General features: G+C 43.3%; 1 protein-coding gene across 1 annotated transcript in view; it reads right to left on the bottom strand.

Annotated features, from left to right (window-relative positions):
* The window catches only part of LOC110502224 (neural-cadherin-like), a 113,148-nt gene that overhangs the window by 24,222 nt on the left and 67,165 nt on the right, over positions 1-21,761 (bottom strand). The window contains exons 26-28 of the mRNA XM_036934304.1: positions 20,031-20,154; positions 19,296-19,476; positions 16,738-16,904 (exon numbers count right to left, since the gene is read on the bottom strand). Coding sequence (XP_036790199.1) covers positions 16,738-16,904; positions 19,296-19,476; positions 20,031-20,154 — 472 coding nt within the window. The remainder of the gene's footprint in view (positions 1-16,737; positions 16,905-19,295; positions 19,477-20,030; positions 20,155-21,761) is intronic.

Genomic DNA, 21,761 nt, shown 5'->3' with positions numbered 1-21,761 from the left:
CATCATGTCAGGTAGTCCTGGGGCATGGTCCTAGGCTAACTGGGGAGTGTTAATTCACCTGTTTCCATACATGTTTCATGTTAAAACATTTATCTTACAAAGGAGTTGTTTAATCTAACTGCTTAACTATTTGTCTGTACATGGAATTGTATTAGTTTTTTTTTAACAATTTTTTTCTAATCTGGGAACTTTATGATATGTGGAGACATTTCACAGCAGCTAATGTATATGACAATGTTGTGTGCATTTGCAAATACTGTGCCAAATCATATGTGAAGAATGTTACAAAGATGCAGAATCATCTGGCCAAGTGCATACATCAAATCAAATCAAATTTATTTATATAGCCCTTTGTACATCAGCTGATATCTCAAAGTGCTGTACAGAAACCCAGCCTAAAACCCCAAACAGCAAGCAATGCAGGTGTAGAAGCACGGTGGCTAGGAAAAACTCCCTAGAAAGGCCAAAACCTAGGAAGAAACCTAGAGAGGAACCAGGCTATGTGGGGTGGCCAGTCCTCTTCTGGCTGTGCCAGGTGGAAATTATAACAGAACATGGCCAAGATGTTCAGATGTTCATAAATGACCAGCTTGGTCGAATAATAATAAGGCAGAACAGTTGAAACTGGAGCGGCAGCACAGTCAGGTGGACTGGGGACAGCAAGGAGTCATCATGTCAGGTATTCCTGGGGCATGGTCCTAGGGCTCAGGTCCTCCGAGAGAGAGAAAGAATGAGAGAATTAGAGAGAGCATATGTGGGATGGCCAGTCCTCTTCTGGCTGTGCCGGGTGGAGATTATAACAGAACATGGCCAAGATGTTCAAATGTTCATAAATGACCAGCATGGTCGAATAATAATAAGGCAGAACAGTTGAAACTGGAGCAGCAGCACAGCCAGGTGGACTGGGGACAACAAGGAGTCATCATGTCAGGTAGTCCTGGGGCATGGTCCTAGGGCTCAGGTCCTCCGAGAGAGAGAAAGAGAGAAGGAGAGAATTAGAGAACGCACACTTAGATTCACACAGGACACCGAATAGGACAGGAGAAGTACTCCAGATATAACAAACTGACCCTAGCCCCCCGACACATAAACTACTGCAGCATAAATACTGGAGGCTGAGACAGGAGGGGTCAGGAGACCATAAAGTTCCCTCAGCGGTCACAACAAGCCACGGGTACTATCTGTTGTGTGGAGACATTTCACTGCAGCTACAAGCAGCCTCTGACAATAGTCCCTCTTCTTCACTTCTATTCGAAGTGAAAATGATGAATCAGACACCTTATCGATAGCAACAGCTCATGGTCCTCCTGGAATCAGAAGTTTCTTTTACCTTTATTTAACTAGGCAAGTCATTTAAGAACAAATTCTTATTTTCAATGACGGCCTAGGAACAGTGGGTTAACTGCCTGTTCAGGAGCAGAACGACAGATTGTCCTTGACAGACACCTTGTCAGCTCGGGGGTTTGAACTTGCAACCTTCCGGTCGCTCTAACCACTAGGCTACCCTGCCGCCGGAACGTAGTCAGAGAAATGTTGATGAATGTCTTGCTTGAGCTGTGTATGCAACTGGTTCACCTCTGATGCTCACAGGCAATGTGTATTGGATGAGATTTCTGAATGTTCTTCGCCCAGCATACACCCCTCCAACCAGATATGCTTTATCTACTCATTTGCTAGATGCAGAGTTCAACAGAGTTCAGGTGAATGTCAAGGAAATGATAGAGAAAGCAGACTGTATTGCAATCATCTCTGATGGGTGGTCAAATGTTCGTAGGCACGGAATAATTAACTACATCATCTCCATCATCTTCTATAAGAGCACAGACACAAGGGACACACCTGTCTCTACATTGCAGATAAGCTGAAGGCAGTCATCAATGACCTTGGACCACAGAAGGTATTTGCACTGCTGCGAACATGAAGGCTGATTGGTCTAAAGTGGAGGAGTCCTACCCTCACATCACACCCATTGGCTGTGCTGCTCGTGCATTGAATCTGCTCCTCAGACATTTGGGGCGGCAGGTGGTTAGAGCGTTGGGCCAGTAACCGAAAGGTTGCTAGATCGAATCCCCGAGCTGACAAGGTAGAAATCTGTCTTAACTGACTTGCCTGGTTAAATAAAAAAAATGGTACTGAAAACAATGGATACACTCTACAAGGAAATGGTTAGGTATGTGAAGGGTCATCAAGTTATAACAGCAATCTATCTCACCAAGCAAAGTGAGAAGAATAAAAGCAACACATTGAAGCTGCCCAGCAACACCCGTTGAGGTGGTGTTGTCATCATGTTTGACAGTCTCCTGGAGGGGAGAGTCTCTCCAAGAAATGGCCATATCACAGTCTGCTGATATGGACAGCAAGAAGATCCTCCTGGATGATGTATTTTGGGAGAAAGTGGTAAGCAGCCTGAAACCTATAGCATTAGCCATTGCACGGATTGAGTGAGACAATGCCATCCTGTCTGATGTCCAGACTCTGCTTGCAGATGTAAGAGAAATCCGTTCTGCCCTGCTCACTTCACAATTGCTCCAAGCAGAGGAAACTTCAGTTCTGAAATACATCAAAAAGCATGAAGACTTCTGCCTGAAGCCCACGTTGTACCCCAAGTATCCTGGCAAGAGCAGTGTCTCGCCACCTTGGCCTGGATGAGGGCACGGTTCTTGGCAGTCTAGCGAAGTACACTTCCAAGCAAGGGCTTTGGGATGGAGATGCAATATGGCAGTCGTGCCAACACATCTCATCAGCCACCTGGTGGAAGGGACTTTGTGGATCTGAGGCTGTTTCCCCTGTTGCCTCCATCATCCTCCAAATCCCACCAACATCTGCCGCCTCAGAGCACAACTGGTCCTTGTTTGGGAACACACACACTTAAGCATTTAACCTGCTGACCAATACAAGGGTTGAAAAATTGGTGACCATCTGTGCAAATTTGAGGATTTGTGAGCCTGACAACGAGCTATCCTCAAAACGGTTGGAAAGTGACACTGAAGATGAGGCCTCAGAGTCTGATGTTCAAGAGGTGGACATTGAGGAGGTCCAGGGAGAAGACATGGAAGGCTGAGAGGAAGATAGTTTCTAGACTAAAGCTATAGTTATCATTTTACAGATGTATGTTGAAAACATTTGAGAGATGCGATGGATCATTGGGAACCATTCAATATTCCCTTTCTTTTGTTGTTCAGTGAATTAATCCCATGTGAAAAGTCAACTCATTTAATTATTTATTTATTTTAAAACTATTTAGTTACGATTTTATTTCTATTGGAAGGATTTCATCATTTGCAATTATGTCTACTTATTATAAGGTAAAAGGTTTTTGTTTCTGTGTCCATATGATGTGGTATATATCCAATGCAAAAAACATCTACATTTAAATGGTATTAATATTAATGTGCATATATTTCAGTTAATTCCCATATATATTCCTGTTAATTCCCATATATATTCCTGTTAATTCCCATGGAAGGTTTCCACCTCTGAATATTCCCCAAAATGTGCAACCCTAGTCAAGTTCCTCTCAACTACCCACTGCACTGAGGCTAGGAAACACTGTCACCACCGATAAATCCACAATAATTGAGAATTTCAATAAGCATTTTTCTACGGCTGGCCATGATTTCCACCTGGCTACCCCTACCCCGGTCAACAGCTCTGCACCCCCCACTAGCAACTTGCCCAAGCCTCCCCCATTTATCCTTCACCCAAATACAGATAGCTGATGTTCTGAAAGAGCTGCAAAATCTGGACCCCTACAAATCAGCTGGGCTAGACAATCTGGACCCTCTCTTTCTAAAATTATCCGCCGCAATTGTTGCAACCCCTATTACTAGCCTGTTCATACCTCTCTTTCGTATCATCTGAGATCCCCAAAGATTGTAAAGAGGGAGATACTCTAGACCCAAACTGTTACAGACCTATATCTATCCTACCCCTAAGGTCTTTGAAAGCCAAGTTAACAAACAGATCACCGACCATTTCGAATCCAATTTCGAATCCAACCGTACCTTCTCCGCTATGCAATCTGGTTTCCGAGCTGGTCATGGGTGCACCTCAACCACACTCAAGGTCCTAAACGATGTCATAACCGCCATTGATAAAAGACAATACTGTGCACCCGTATTCATCAACCTGGCCAAGGCTTTGCACTCTGTCAATCACCACATTCTTATCGGCAGACTCAACAGCCTTGATCTCTCAAATGACTGCCTCACCTGGTTCACCAACTACTTCTCAGACAGAGTTCAGTGTGTCAAATCAGAGGGCCTGTTGTCCGGACCTCTGGCAATCTCTATGGGGGTGCCACAGGGTTCAATTCTCAGGCCGACTCTTTTCTCTGGATACATCAATGATGTCACTCTTGCTGCTGGTGATTCTCTGATCCACCTTTACGCAGACGACACCATTCTGTATACTTCTTGCCCTTCTTTGGACACTGTGTTAACTAACCTCCAGACGAACTTCAATGACATACAACTCTCCTTCCATGGCCTCCAACTGCTCTTAAATGCAAGTAAAACTAAATGCATGCTCTTCAACCGATCGCTGCCCGCACCTGCCTGCCCGTCCAGCATCACTACTCTGGACAGTTCTGACTTAGGATATGTGGACAACTACAAATACCTAGATGTCTGGTTAGACTGTAAACTCTCCTTCTAGACTCACATTAAGCATCTCCAATCAAAAATGTAATCAAGAATCGGCTTCCTTCTTCCTATAAAGCATCCTTCACTCATGCTGCCAAACATACCCTCGTTAAACTGACTATCCTACCGATCCTGGACTTCGGCGATGTAATTGACAAAATAGCACCCCAGTATCTCTACTTGCACATTCAACTTCTGCACATCTATCACTCCAGTGTTTAATTGCTAATTGTAATTACTTCGCCACTACGGCCTATTTATTGCCTTAACTCCCTAATCTTACCTCATTTGCACACACTGTATATAGACGTTTCTATTGTGTTATTGACTGTATGTTTGTTTATTCCATGTGTAACTCTGCGTTGTTTGTGTCGCATTGCTTTGCTTTATCTTGGCCACGTCGCAGTTGTAAATGAGAACTTGTTCTCAAATGGCCTACCTTGTTAAATAAACGTGAAATAATAAATAATTTAAAAAACCATACACATTGCAAATTGAGAAATCACGTGACTAAACTGAATAAAAAGAAACTACACTATGAAACAAAGATAAATTACAAAGAATGTTGGGCAAAAAGGTAAACTCAGCTCCATCATTCATTGAATCAGATGGCTCATTCATCACTAAACTACTTTAATTATTTTCTCATTGGCAAGATTAGCTAACATAGGCATGGCGTGCCAGCAACAAAACGCTGACACTAAACATCCAAGTATAACTGATCAAATTATGAAAGAACTGTAATTTTTCAATTCTGTAAAGTGAGTGTGGAAGAAGTGAAAAAAATATCGTTGTCTGTCAACAATGACAAGCCACCAGGGTCTGACAATTTGGATGGAAAATTACTGAGAGTAATAGCCGATGATATTGCCAGTCCTATTTGCCATTTCTTTAATCTAAGCCTCCTAGAAACTGTGTGCCCTCAGGCCTGGAGAGAAACTAAATTAATTCTGCTACCAAAGAATAGTAAAGCCCCCGTTACTGGTTCAAATAGCAGACCAATCAGGCTGTTACCAACCCTTAGGAAACTATTGAAAACATTTTTTTTTAGTTTGACCAGATACAGTGGCTTGCGAAAGTATTCACCCCCCTTGGCATTTTTCCTATTTTGTTGTCTTAAAACTTGGAATTATTATTATTTTAGTTTTTTTTTTTTTGGGGGGGGGGGGGGGGGGGGGTTGTATCATTTGATTTAAACAACATGCCTACTACTTTGAAGATGCACCTTTTGCAGCAATTACAGCTGCACGTCTCTTGGGGTATGTCTCTGTAAGCTTGGCACATCTAGCCACTGCGATTTTTGCACATTGTTCAAGGCAAAACTGTTCCAGCTCCTTCAAGTTGGATGGGTTCTGCTGGTGTACAGCAATCTTTAAGTCATAGCACAGATTCTCAATTGGATTGAGGTTTGGGCTTTGACTAGGGCATTCCAAGACATTTAAATGTTTCCCCTTAAACCACTTGAGTGTTGCTATAGCAGTATGCTTAGGGTCATTGTCCTGCTGGAAGGTGAACCTCCATCCCAGTTTCAAATCTCTGGAAGACTGAAACAGTTTTCCCTCAAGAATTTGTATTTAGCGCCATCCATCATTTCTTCAATTCTGACCAGTTTCCCAGTCCCTGCCGATGAAAAACATCCCCACAGCATGATGTTGCCACCACCATAATTTACTGTGGGGATGGTGTTGGGTTTGCAAAATACACTGCATTTTTCTTGACGGCAAAAAAACTAAATTTTGGTCTCATCTGACCAGAGTACCGTCTTCCATATGTTTAGGGAGTCTCCCACATGCTTTTTGGCGAACACCAAATGTGTTTGCATATTTCTTTCTTTAAGCAATGTTTTTTTTCTGGCCACACTTCTGTAAAGCCCTGCTCTGTGGAGTGTACGGCTTACAGAGCTGGGGTTTACAGAAAAGTGGTCCCATGGACAGATACTCTAATCTCCGCTGTGGACATTTGCAGCTCCTTCAAGGTTATCTTTGCTCTCTTTGTTGTTTCTCTGATTAATGCCCTCCTTGCCTGGTCCGTGAGTTTTGGTGGGCGTCCCTCTTGGCAGGTTTGTTGTGGTGCCATATTCTTTCCATTTTGTAATAATGGATTTAATAGTGCTCTGTGGGCTGTTCAAAGTTTTGGATATTTTTTTATAACCCAACCCTGATCTGTACTGTTTGGCGAGCTCCTTGGTCTTCATGGTGCCGCTTGCTTGGTGGTACCCCTTGCTTAGTGGTGTTGCAGACTCTGGGGCCTTTCAGAACAGGTGTATATATACTGAGATCATGTGAAAGATCATGCGACACCTAAATAATGTCCACCTGTGTGCAATCTAACTAATGCTTGTTGAAGAACATTCAACAAGCACAGCACTTACACAAATTATTGATGACTGGCTGAGAGAAATTGATGATAAAACGATTGTGGGAGCTCTTTCGTTTGACTTCAGTGCAGCTTTTGACATTATCGATCATAGGAAAAACGTATGTGTTATAGCTTTACACCCCCTGCTATATTGTGGATAAAGAGTTGCCTGTCTAACAGATCACAGAGGGTGTTCTTTAATGTGTGTTCTTTAATGGAAGCCTCTCAAACATAATACAGGTAGAATTAGGAATTCCCCAGGGCAGCTGTCTAGGCCCCTTTTAAAAATCTTTACTAATGACATGTCACTGGCCTTGAGTAAAGCCTTTTATATATGTATATATTTAAATTTTATTTTCAATCTCTTTTCCATTTCAATTAAATTATACCTTCCGGTAAGCTGCCTCACCCAGTGAGATACGGAACCACTATTATTTTACATTTTTAGACCTTTAAAGCAAGAACCACCTAGCCATCAGAAGCTAACCAGCTAATTAGCTACAAGCTATTTATTTATTGTTAGCCACTGCTAGCGGCCTTTACCTTCTACACAGTATAATACTCGCCAGCCCACCAGTATCGGACTGTCTCTCTACTACAACGTAGCCCAACTCCCGGCCTGCTCAGTTGTTCACCCGGACTCCACCCAAACACGGGTAGAACCCACTACTCCACCAGATCCTTGCTGTAAGCTCTGCACCTTGGCACCGGATCACCGCTGCTTCCGAGTGGCTTTAGTGGCTAACGCCCCTGCCCCGAAACTAGCACCAGTTTAGCCATGAGCCAGGCTGATCTCCCGGCTAGCAAACTAAATTACTACAACACCTCTTTCGCCATCTGGCTTGGAACCTTTGTCGACACGGCGCCCCGCCGCACCACCACGACTGGTCTGCCGACGAATACTCCATCCGCTGTGCCTTCAACCGGCCTCCGTCGGACGTCGGAGCAGACGCTTCTACTAGCCCCGGGCTACTAACTTTAAACTCGGTGTTGCCCGCGTTAAAGCGTAGTAGCGACTACTTCCGCGGCTTCCCTGTTCCATCTATTGCTGCCCCCTATGATCACTTAGCTGATTCCTGCTGGACTGTCAATTAATCACGGTACTCCATTCTGTTTATTTTTTGTTTATCTGGTCGGCCCCAGCCACGAACTCAGGCTCTGTGTGTAGTTAACCGACCCTCTCTGCCCAGTCATCACCATTTTACCTGTTGTTGTTTTAGCTGATCAGCTGTTGTCTCACCCGTTGTCTAGCTAGCTCTCCCAATCAACACCTGCGACTACTTTAGGCCTAGCTGTATGTCTCTCTCAAATGTCAATATGCCTTGTATATTGTTGTTTAGGTTAGTTATCATTGCTTTAGTTTACAATGGAGCCCCTAGTTCCACTCATCATACCTCTGATACCTCCCCTTTGTCCCACCTCCCACACATGCAGTGACCTCACCCATTATAACCAGCATGTCCAGAGATACAACCTCCCATCATCACTCAGTGTCTGGGCTTACCTCCGCTGTACCCGCACCCCACCATACCCGTCTGCACATTATGCCCTGAATCTATTCTACCACACCCATAAATCTGCTCCTTTTATTCTTTGTCCCCAAAGCTGTAGGCGACCAGTTTTGATAGTCTTTAGCCGTACCTTCATCCTACTCCTCCTCTGTTCCTCGGGTGATGTGAAGGTAAACCCAGGCCCTGCGTGTCCCCAGGCACCCTCATTTGTTGACTTCTGTGATCAAAAAAGCCTTGTTTTCATTCATGTCAACATCAGAAGCCTCCTCCCTAACTTTGTTTTACTCACTGTTTTAGCACACTCCGCCAACCCTGATGTCCTTGCCGTGTCTGAATCCTAGCTTAGGAAGGCCACAAAAAATTCTGAGATTTCCATACCCAACTACAATATTTTCCGTCAAGATAGAACTGCCAAAGGGGGAGGAGTTGCAATCTATTGCAGAGATAGCCTGCAAAGTGCTGTCATACTTTCCAGGTCTATACCCAAACAGTTCGACCTTCTATTCTTAAAAATTAATCTCCCCAGAAATAAGTCTCTCACTGTTGCCGCCTGCTATTGACCCCCCTCTGCTCCCAGCTGTGCCCTAGACACCATTTGTGAATTGATTGCCCCGCATCTAGCCTCAGAGTTCGTTCTGTTAGGTGACCTAAACCGGGATATGCTTAACACCCCGGCAGTCCTACAATCTAAGCTATATGCCCTCAATCTCACACAAATCATCAAGGAACCCACCAGGTACAACCCTAAATCCATAAACATGGGCACCCTCATAGACATTCTCCTGACCAACTTGCCCTCCAAATACACCGCTGTTTTCAATCAGGATTTCAGCAATAACTGACTCATTGCCTGTATCCGCGGTCAAACGACCACCCCTCATCACTGTCAAACGCTCCCTAAAACACTTCTGCGAGCAGGCCTTTCTAATCGACCTGGCCCGGGTATCCTGGAAGGATATTGACCTCATCCCGTCAGTCGAGGATGCCTGGTCATTCTTTAAAAGTAATTTCCTCACCATCTTGCATAAACATGCCCCGTTCAAAATAAATCCCCAAAATGCAGAACTATGAACACTAAAATACAAACTACAACACAGAAACTGGGGAGCGCAACAGAGAACAAGAGCACCTCCTCACAGCTGCCCACTGCACTGAGGCTAGGTAACACGGTCACCACTGATAAATCCACTCCAGACCTGACTGCCCTTGACCAGCACAAAAACATCCTGTGGCGGACTGCAATAGCATCGAATAGTCCCCGCAATATGCAACTGCTCAGGGAAGTCAGGAACCAATACACGCAGTCAGTCAAGGCTAGCTTTTTCAAGCAGAAATGTTCATCCTGTAGCTCTAACTCCAAAAAGTTTTGGGGCACTGTAAAGTCCATGGAGAATGTTACGCACGCCTCTATGAAGAGGGAATGCAACACCCTGCTACAACTCAACTCTCCGTGAAGTGAAAGAGGTATGGACTGTAGGTGATAGTAAGGATGACAAAAGGCAGAGAATTTACCGTTTACTAGGAATTTATTCCGTCACACGGTAATATGGGGAAACGGGGCTGGACGGAACCAAAGCAAAGAAAGTAAATCTCAAAGCCCCCTCTACTACCTTACCTGCCTACCCACTACACACCTAATTTAGCACCACCTGGTGGCCTAACCAAAATACAGTGGGTGGTCCGCCCAGGTCGTACCTAGTGTGCCTAGACAGTGAATATACTACGGGTATATGTATGCCCGCGGGCCTCTTGCCTAAGCACTTCCTAGGTGCCTTCCCCTTCCCCCTGGGAACAAATGAAATACAATACAAACTTCACAACAAAAACTGAGAAAAAACTAACTCAGGACATTAAAGAAGCTCTGACAAAGCAGGAAACACAGCACATACCAAAGCTGCTCCCAACAACAACTAACATAGAACATAATAACCCTGTTAGCAACAACCAACATGATATAACCCTCAGCCATAAAACTCCTCTCTCAGCAATCATCTTTCAACAATGACCTCCCAGCAATTATATTTTTCCTGGACAGAACACTGGCTTTTATATAGCTTCAGAAGGAGTCTAATCGGATACAGCTGTATCTTGACGAGGGGGCGGGGTCAACTCCAATCATCAATGGGGCTGACCAATCAGCTGCTTGGGGAGAATTCAAGAAGCCATCTCCTGAAACACACACTAAAATACAAACTACAACACAGAAACTGGGGAACGTAACAGAGAACAAGAGCACCTCCTCCCAGCTGCCCACTGTATTGAGGCTAGGTAACACGGTCACACCGATAAATCCATGATAATCGAACATTTCAATAAGCATTTCTTAAGCTCTCTGTGCACGGAATCCGCTAGCGGGCTGAAATTCCACAACATACGGTGATCGCTACATAAATAGTCATATTAAACATTCATGAAAATACAAGTTTCTCACATGTATCGAAAGCCTAGAATCTTGCTAATCCAACTGCGTTGTCAGATTCAAAAAAGGATTTACTGCGAAAGAATACGATGCGGTTATCTGAGCATAGAGCCCCATAAAAAACAACTATTTCAACCAGCACAGGCATAACAAAATCACAAACTGCAATAAAATAAATAGTTTACCTTTGACGATCTTCGCCTGTTTGCAATTCCAATGCTCATTGTTACACAATGAATGATCTTTTGTTGATAAAATCCGTTTTTATAGCCTAACACGAAACATTTTGTGAACCGCTTGTGTAGTGAATTCCGTCTCATTCCATTTTCGACGACACATTCCAGGTAAATCACCCACACAGAACGTGACTTTTCCAGTCATGTTTGGTTTCATTGCAATCAACTGGTTTGTTTGTAACACAATCAAACCTGATGGGCCATTTCGTGGGATGTATTGACTGAAAGAAACCGATTTGAAGACAACAAGTAATGACATCATTGTGCACCAATGATTTGCCCGCTGTTTCGTTGATTGACTGTCTTTTAATCCAATGACCACTGATCGTCTTGAAATCTAGCTGGGTAGATAGCCAATGAGCTGAGCTAAACGGCAATACGCCATGTTTATGTGTTGCAAGACCAACCCATGTAGTAAGCTCCAGCGTAAAGAGAGTCATGCGCTATTGAATTTTCATGCCGGAAGGAGAACACACATATTATGCATTGCATTGTTTGGTGAACGCGCAGATTCAGCTGTTTATATAGCAATCATTATGGCGACTAAGTCAAGTCTAGATATACAGATGTACACACAACTTTATAATAAATTGATTGGGAAGGTGAGACAGAGATTCTTGTAGGACACTTCATTTAGCGATTGTGGAGGAATCATTTTTGAACGGGAGAGGACATCGTTTTGGACTGGTAAGTTCTTATCATGCTAATGCCCTTGTTTGAAATTAATAATATAAAATATTAATTGTGATTTTTTATTTATTTTATTTTAGAAGCCATATATAAACATTTAATGTCATGAAATGTGAGATGCATGTGTCTGCCGCCCCACCCCAACCCACATGAAATAGCCTATTTGAGGCTGTTGAGGAGAGGGCAGGACCACATGAATGGCCAAAGTGAAATGGAGACAGTAGATACAGCTGGTCTGTTGTAATATAATAAAGACAGTAGATCTAGCTGGTCTGTCATAATATAAAAGAGACAGTAGTTCTAGCAGGTAATAATAATATATTCAACCTTCAACTCTCTATATACATCTGTTTATTATACCTGTTGATACAGGCCTCATATGTGAAACTATTCTAACTGAACATTTTCTTTCACAGTGACACTGACTCCGAATGGGAGTCTTATCCAGTGTCCTGTGTGAATTTAAGTATGCTCGCTCTAATTCTCTTTCTCTCGGAGGAGGACCTGAGCCCTAGGACCATGCGTCAGGACTACCTGGCATGATGACTCCTTGCTGTCCCCAGTCCACCTGGCCTTGCCGCTGTTCCAGTTTCAACTGTTCTGCCTGCGGCTACCCTGGAACCCTAAACTGTTCATTTTTACTTGAGGTGCTGTCCTGTTGCACCCTCTACAACCACTGTGATCTCAGAAGAGGACTGGCCACCCCTCATAACCTGGTTCCTCTCTAGGTTTCTTCCTAGGTTTTTGCCTCTCTAGGGACTTTTTCCTAGCCACCGTGCTTCTACACCTGCATTGCTTGCTGTTTGGGGTTTTAGGCTGGGGCTATATAAATAGATTTGATAGAGGACTGAGGGTCTTCCAAATATTGAAAGTGTGTAAATAGTTACCCATTTTATTTTGTAAATGTATATATATTTTTTCATATTTTTTAATCAATAATTCTTTTTTTCCCCATTTATTTATTTTTTCATTTATTTTTCTAAAAATTTTTTTGGGGGGGGGGGTGTGTTAGAATACCATTTTGGTATTTTGTATATAGTTATTTGTTTCAAAATGTATACTTTCACCAATTTGGCCACTTGGGTACATTTGGGCTACTTGTGTGGGACACCTGGGGGACTTCATGATAAATGTCATGTAGCACACTCATTTTGGAAGTTATCATTCTGAAACTTTGCACAAGTACTGTTGCCCTCATATTTTTCAAAATATTTTTTGAATTTGAAATTGTCCCCATCATCCTATCTGAATGCTTGTTTTAATCTTGTTCATTTTAAAGATAAAACAATGAAAAAAAACATATTTTTTTTATTTTTGTATCTAAACCAGATCTATTGTGTGTTATTCTCCTACATTGAATTCACATTTACACAAACTTCAGTGTGTTTTCTTTCAAATGGTACCAAGAATATGCATATCCTTGGTTCTGTGCCTGAGCTACCGGCTGTTAGATTTGGGTGTGTCTTCAGGCGGAAATTGCACAAAGTAAGGGGGGAGCTGCAAGAGGGTAGCGGCTGGCCATGCCTTCCTCCTGGCTACTCCAACCCCGGCCAACAGCCCCCCCCCCAGCAGCTACTCAACCAAGCCTCCCCAGCTTCTCCTTCACCCAAATCCAGATAGCAGATGTTCTGAAAGAGCTGCAAAACCTGGACCTGTACAAATCAGCTGGGCTAGACAATCTGGACCCTCTCTTTCTAAAATTATCAGCCGTCATTGTTGCAACCCCTATTATCAGCCTGTTCAAACTCTCTTTCGTATCATCCGAGGTCCCTAAAGATTGGAAAGCTGCCGCGGTCATCCCACTCTTCGAACGGGGTGACACCCCAGAGCCAAACTGTTATAGACCTATTTCCATCATGCCCTGCCTGTCTGAAGTCTTCGAAAGCCTCTCTGGGATAGGCGGGACGCAAATGTCCCACCTGGCCAATTGCCAGGGAAAATGCAGAGCGCCAAATTAAAATAAAATACTATAAAATTCAAACTTTCATTAAATCACACATGTAAGAAACCAAATTAAAGCTACACTCGTTGTGAATCCAGCCAACATGTCAGATTTCAAAAAGGCTTTTCGGCGAAAGCATAAGAAGCTATTATCTGATGATAGCACAACAGTAAACCACACAAAACGTAGAAATAAAATATAAATCATGCCTTACCTTTGACAAACTTCTTTTGATGGCACTCCAATATGTCCCATAAACATCACAAATGGTCCTTTTGTTCGATTAATTCCGTTGATATATATCCAAATGTCAATTTATTTGGCGCGTTTGATCCAGAAATAAACAGCTTCCAATTTGCGCAACGTCACTACAAAATATCTCAAAAGTTACCTGTAAACTTTGCCAAAACATTTCAAACTACTTTTGTAATACAACTTTAGGTATTTTTAAACGTTAATAATCGATCAAATTGAAGACGGGTCTATCTGTTTTCAATACAGGAGGATCACAAACTAACGCTACTTTTCTAGTCTTGCGCAACTCTCAAACAGTACACATAACGTTACCCTGATCCAAGATGGCCGTACTTCTTCATTACACAAAGGAATAACCTCAACCAATTTCCAAAGACTTGTGACATCCAGTGGAAGCGGTAGGAACTGCAAACAAGTGCCTTAGAAATCTTGTTTCCCAATGAAACTCAATGAATAGACAGTGACCTCAAAATAAAAATAATTCCTTGGGGTTTTGCGGCACCTGACCACACGACTGAACTGTAGTCCAGGTTTTCAGAGTGTGTCCATCTGTGATAAATGAAAAAGATATCAACTAATAATATACATATCTTATATTCTTGGCAAGAGTAGCAGGAAGTTGAAATTGGGCACACTATTTATCCAAAAGTGAAAATGCTGCCCCCTATCACAAAGAGGTTAATAAACAGATCACTGACCATTTCGAATCCCACCGTACCTTCTCCGCTGTGCCATCCGGTTTCCGAGCCGGTCACGGGTTCACCTCAGCCACGCTCAAGGTAATAAACGATATCATAACCGCCATCGATAAAAGACAGTACTGTGCAGCCGTCTTCATCGACCTGGCCAAGGCTTTCGACTCTGTCAACCATATTCTTATCGGCAGACTCAATAGCCTTGGTTTTTCTAATGACTGCTTCACCAACTACTTTGTAGACAGAGTTCAGTGTGTCAAATCGGAGGGCATGTTGTCCGGACCTCAGAGTTCAATTCTCGGGCAGACTCTTTTCTCTGTATATATCAATGATGTCGCTCTTGCTGCGGGCGATTCCCTGATCCACCTCTACGCAGACGACACCATTCTGTATACTTCTGGCCCTTCCTTGGACACTGTGCTAACTAACCTCCAAACGAGCTTCAATGCCATACAACACTCATTCCGTGGCCTCCAACTGCTCTTAAAACGCTCGTAAAACCAAATGCATGCTTTTCAACTGTTCGCTGCCCGCACCCGCCCACCCAACTAACATCACCACCCTGGACGGTTCCGACCTAGAATATGTGGACAACTATAAATACCTAGGTGTCTGGTTAGACTGTAAACTCTCCTTCCAGACTCATATTAAACATCTCCAATCCAAAATCAATTCTAGAATCGGCTTTCTATTTTGCAACAAAGCCTTCTTCACTCATGCCGCCAAACTTACCCTGGTAAAACTGACTATCCTACCGATCCTCGACTTTGGTGATGTCATCTACAAAATAGCTTCCAATACTCTACTCAGCAAACTGGATACAGTCTATCACAGTGCCATCCGTTTTGTTACCAAATCACCTTATACCACCCACCACTGCGACCTGTATGCTCTAGTCGGCTGGCCCTCGCTACATATTCATCGCCATATTCAGGTTATCTATAAGTCTATGCTAGGTAAAGCTCTGCCTTATCTCAGTTCACTGGTCACGATAACAACACCCACCCGTAGCACACGTTCCAGCAGGTATATCTCACTGATCATCACCAAAGCCAACACCTCATTTGGCCGCCTTTCCTTCCAGTTCTCTGCTGCCAGTGACTGGAACGAACTGCAAAAATCGCTGAAGTTGGAGACTTATTTCCCTCACCAACTTTAAACATCAGCTATCTGAGCAGCTTACCGATTGCTGCAGCTGTACATAGTCCATCTGTAAATTGCCCACCCAATCTACCTACCTCATCCCCATACTGTTTTTATTTTATTTACTTTTCTGCACACCAGTATCTCTACTTGCACATCATCATATGCTCATTTATCACTCCAGGGTTAATCTGCTAAATTGTAATTATTCACTCCTATGGCTTATGTATTGCCTACCTCCCCATACCTTTTGCAAACCCTGTATATAGACTATTTTTTCTACTGTGTTATTGGCTTGTTTATTGTTTACTCCATGTGTAACTCTGTGTTGTTGTCTGTGTCACACTGCTTTGCTTTATCTTGGCCAGGTCGCAATTGTAGATGAGAACTTGTTCTCAACTAGCCTACCTGGTTAAATAAAGGTTAAATAAAAAATAAATAAAAACCACCATGCATACCCCACAAAACATGCCACCAAAGGTCTCTTCACATTCCCCAAGTCAAGAACAGACTATGGAAGTGTCACAGTACTACATAGAGCCAAGTAATTCAGGCAAGCAGTAGAATCAGATTTTAAAAAACCAAATAAAGTTACACCTGATGGAACAGCAGGGACTGTGAAGAGACACACACAGGCACATGATAAGACACGCACTCTACACAAACGTGCACATGGGTGTTGTATTGTAAATATATGTTGTGGTGGAGTGGTGGCCTGAGGGAACACACTGAATGTGTTGGGTAAGGTGTTATGAAATGTGACGTCATGTAGTATTTTAAACTGTCTTATGTTGCTGGACCCTTGGCAGCAGCTAATGTGGATCCATAACAAATACAAGACTCACCTCCAGACGTAAGTATTCATTCTGCTCCTGCGAGAGGAGGCTGAGGAGGACACCGCTGGGGGTGTGGGTTCGCACCTGGAGCTGAAAGCTGGTGTGACGAGCGGGGAGTGACCAGCCCACCTGGTACTGGACATGGCTCCTCCCATTGAAGGAAAACTCTGGAACTTCTGTCAGTTGAAGAGGGAAAAACATAAGAGTTGAATAGAGATACCATGAGGTATTCAAATACAACATACAATTAATTAATTATACTGTACCCACTATTGTATGCACTCAGTAGACAATACGAGACAATTCACATGTGAAAGGAGCCAGACACAGTCATCTTACGTGTGAGTCATGCATGTAAAGCCTTCAGACAATTTTACATTCCAAAAGATAGGATAATAAAAAAATAGTTACATCTTGAAGCTAACAAGAGCTCTAAACCTTCAGAGCTACAGTTGAAGTCGGAAGTTTCACATACACCTTAGGCAAATACCATTAACCTCAATGATTCACAATTCCTGACATTTAATCCTAGTCAAAATTCCCTGTCTTAGGTCAGTTAGGATCGCCACTTTATTTTAAGAATGTGAAATAGAATAATAGTAGAGAGAATGATTTATTTCAGCTTTTATTTCTTTCATCACATTCCCAGTGGGAAGTTTACATACAGAAGTTTACATACACTCAATCAGCATTTGGTAGCATTGCCTTTAAATTGTTTAACTTGGGTAATACGTTTCGGTAGCCTTCCTCAAGCTTCCCACAATAAGTTGGGTGAATTTTGGCCCATTCCTCCTCATAGAGCTGGTGTAACTGAGTCAGGTTTGTAGGCCTCATTGCTCGCACACGCTTTTTCAGTTCTGCCCACAAATTTTCTATAGGATTGAGGTCAGGGCTTTGTGATGGCCACTCCAATACCTTGACTGTTGTCCTTAAGCCATTTTGCCTCAACATTGGAAGTATGCTTGGGATCATTGTCCATTTGGAAGATCCATTTGCGACCAAGCTTTAACTTCCTGACTGATGTCTTGAGATGTTGCATCAATATATCCACATCATTTTCTTTCCTCATGATGCCATCTATTTTGTGAAGTGCACCAGTCCCTCCTGCAGCAAAGCACCACCACAACATGATGCAGCCACCCCCGTGCTTTACGGTTGGGATGGTGTTCTTCGGCTTGCAACCCTCCCTCTTTTTCCTCCAAAGATAACAATGGTCATTATGGCCAAACAGTTCTATTTTTGTTTCATCAGACCAGAGGACATTTCTCCCTAAAGTACAATCTTTGTCCCCATGTGCAGTTGTAAACCGTAGTCTGGCTTTTTTTATGGCGGTTTTGGAGCAGTGACTTCTTCCTTGCTGTGCAGCCTTTCAGGTTATGTCGATATAGGACTCGTTTTACTGCGGATATAGATACTTTTGTACACGTTTCCCTCCAGCATCTTCACAAGGTCCTTTGCTGTCGTTCTGGGATTTATTTGCACCAAAGTACGTTCATCTCTAGGAGAAAGAACGCATCTCCTTCCTGAGCGGTATGACGGCAGCGTGGTCCCATGGTGTTTATGCTCGTTCATCTGTACAAACAATTGTACGTGGTACCTTCAGGCATTTGGAAATTGCTCCCAAGTTTGAACCAGACTTGTGGAGGTCTACAATTTGTTTTCTGAGGGCTTGGCTGATTTTTTTCTTTTTCCCATGATGTCAAGCAAAGAGGCACTGAGTTTGAAGGTAGGCCTTCCACAGGTACACCACCAATTGACTCAAATGATGTCAATTAAGGTCCTCCCAGGTGGCGCAGTGGTCTAGGGCACTGCATCGCAGCACTAGCTGTGCCACCAGAGACTCTTGGTTCGGCTCTGTCAGAGCCCAGGCTCTGTCGCAGCCGGCCGCGACCGGGAGGTCCGTGGGGCGACGCACAATTGGCCTAGCGTTGTCCGGGTTAGGGAGGGTTTGGCCGGTAGGGATATCCTTGTCTCATCACACACCAGCGACTCCTGTGGCGGGCCGGGCGCAGTGCGCACTAACCAAGGTCGCCAGGTGCACGGTGTTTCCTCCGACACATTGGTGAGGCTGGCTTCCGGGTTGGATGTGTTAAGAAGCATTGTGGCTTGGTTGGGTTGTGTATCGGAGGACGCATGACTTTCGACCTTCGTCTCTCCCGAGCCCGTACGGGATTTGTAGCGATGAGACAAAATAGTAACTACTAATAATTCGATACTACGAAATTGGGGAGAAAAAGGGGTACATTTAAAAAAATATATATATTTCTTTTTAAATCTGGAATTTTCAAAGCTGTTTAAAGGCACAGTCAATTTAGTGTATGTAAACCTCTGACCCACTGGAATTGTGATAGTGAAATAATCTATCTGTAAACAGTTGTTAGAAAAATGACTTGTGTCATGCACACAGTAGATGTCCTAACCGACTTAAGTGTATGTAAACATCCGACTTCAACTGTATGTCATTTAGATCATATTAGGACTCTGCTATGCAATGCAGTCCACTCCACCTCATGATACCCAGAAACAACACCTGTTATAATCTGACTGTTAATTCTCTAAGGACATACCATCTTCACAGTGGATCCCTGTGTACCCGGGCCCACACTGGCAGCTGAAGGAGTCCCACTGCCCATTACAGTGCCCCCTGGCACCACAGACTGGTACACCCATGTTCATACAGTTCCCATCAGTCAGAGAGCAGCCTGGGGCAGTGCTGGAGGATGCCGAGGGAGAGCCAAGGTCATAGAGCTGGAGCAGAGGGAAGAGAGAGGGGGGGGGGGGAAGCAATGAGGGAAGGTGTGAGAGATATGGAGGGAGAGGGAGGAAGAGAGTGGAAGAGAAAAAAAATACACATTGAGGGCGAGAGAGAAAAAAGAATAAGGGAGAGAGAGATGGCATGATATTTTAGGTGTATCTTCAATAATGCACAATACATCCTTTTCTAAAGCCTAAAGTAGAGAGGTGCAAAGATCATGGGCATAAATGAGAGAAAGAACTTGAAGGAGAATACATTGCACCAGTACATGTAACCTGTCTGACAGCACTGATATAGTCTGACTAAAGTGGAATGTGATGACAGAGACATCAGCATTCAGAAGATACTCCCAGCTTAGCCTTGAGCTCACATTTACATTCCTCTTGAACTCCCGTTTTTAAAAACATCTTCCAGCAAGTCAACCAAACAGACCAAGGTGTGATAAAATAAATACAACTGCAATGTTTAGAGCCAAGATGGAGTTATTGAGGTAGACTATTTTCTTGTTAGGGTGTTTAGGGCAGAGCTGTAGACTTTTGTGTCTTACCTTACTGTCCACAACCAGGTTGCGCAGACAACCATTGAAGTGCTTTTGCTGTAGCTGGGGATACTCATAGGACATGTTCTCGTTGACCCCACCTAGCTGCAACACCTGACTCACATTCAGGTACCTGTGGAGGACACATTTCACTGTCAATGTCTGACCATTCCATCCGGCCATCGATCCATCCAGCTATCTATCCTTCAAGTTTAAGTTTGTTTATTCGCAATATACACTCACCTACGTATTTATTTGGACAGTGAAGCTAAAATGTTTTTTTTTGGGCTCTATACTCCAGCATTTTGGATTTGAGATCAAATGTTTCATATGAGGCGAAAGTACGAGGGTATTTTCATACATATCTGTTTTACCGTTTAGAAATGAAAGCACTTCATGTTCTTGTCCCCATATTTGAAGGTGCCATAAGTAGTCGGAAAAATTAACTTACAGTACCAGTCAAAAGTTTGGACACACCTACTCATCAAGACATCAAAACTATGAAATAACACACATGGAATCATGTAATAACCAAATCATTTGTGTTAAACAAATCAAAATATATTTTATATTTGAGATTCTTCAAAGTAGCCACCCTTTGCCTTGATGACAGCTTTGCACACGCTTGGAATTCTCTCAACCAGCTTCATGAGGTAGTCACCTGGAATGCATTTCAATTAACAGGTGTGCCTTGTTAAAAGTTAATTTGTGGAATTTCTTTCCTTCTTAATGCGTTTGAGCCAATCAGTTGTGTTGTGACAATGTAGGGGTGGTATACAGAAGATAGGGCTATTTGGTAAAATACCAAGTCCATATTATGGCAAGAACAGCTCAAATAAGCAAAGAGAAATGACAGTCCATCATTACTTTAAGACATGAAGGTCAGTCAATCTGGAAAAGGTCAATAACTTTGAAACTTTCTTCAAGTGCATCAAGCGAGGTGCTGAAACTGGTTCTCATGAGGACCACCACAGGAAAGGAAGACCCAGAGTTACCTCTGCTGCAGAGGATAAATTCATTAGTTAACTGCATCTCAGATTGCAGCCCAAATAAATGCTTCACAGAATTCAAGTAACAGAAACATCTCAACATCAACTGTTCAGAGGAGACTGCGTGAATCAGGCCTTTATGGTAGAATTGCTGCAAAGAAACCACTACTAAAGGACACAAATAATAAGAAGAGACTTGCTTGGGATAACAAACAAGAGCAATGAACATTAGACTGGTGGAAAACTGTCATTTGGTTTGATGAGTCCAAATTTGAGATTTTTGGTTCCAACCGCTGTGTCTTTGTGAGACACAGAGCAGGTGAATGGATGATCTCTGAATGTGTGGTTCCCACTGTGAAGCATGGAGGAGGAGGTGTGATGGTGTCACCAGCAAAGCACCCCCCACCGTCTGATTTATTTTGAGTTCAAGGCACATTTAACCAGCATGGAAACCGCTGCATTCTGCAGTGATACACCATCCCATCTGGTTTGCGCTTAGTAGGACTATAATTTGTTGGTCAACAGGACAATGACCCAACACACCTGCAGGCTGTGTAAGGGCTAATTGACCAAGAAGGAGAGTGATGGAGAGCTGCATCAGATGACCTGGCCTCCACAATCACCCATCCTCAACCCAAGTGAGATTGTTTGGGATGAGTTTGGGATGAGTTGGACAGCAGAGTGAAAGAAAAGCAGCCAACAAGTGCTCAGCATGTGGAAACTCATTCAAGGCCGTCGGAAAAGCATTTCA

The sequence above is a fragment of the Oncorhynchus mykiss genome, chromosome 2 (assembly GCF_013265735.2).
Source record: "Oncorhynchus mykiss isolate Arlee chromosome 2, USDA_OmykA_1.1, whole genome shotgun sequence".
In the NCBI taxonomy this organism is placed as follows: domain Eukaryota; kingdom Metazoa; phylum Chordata; class Actinopteri; order Salmoniformes; family Salmonidae; genus Oncorhynchus; species Oncorhynchus mykiss.
Note: the sequence above shows the minus strand (reverse complement) of the source record. Positions and strands in the feature narration are given on the sequence as shown.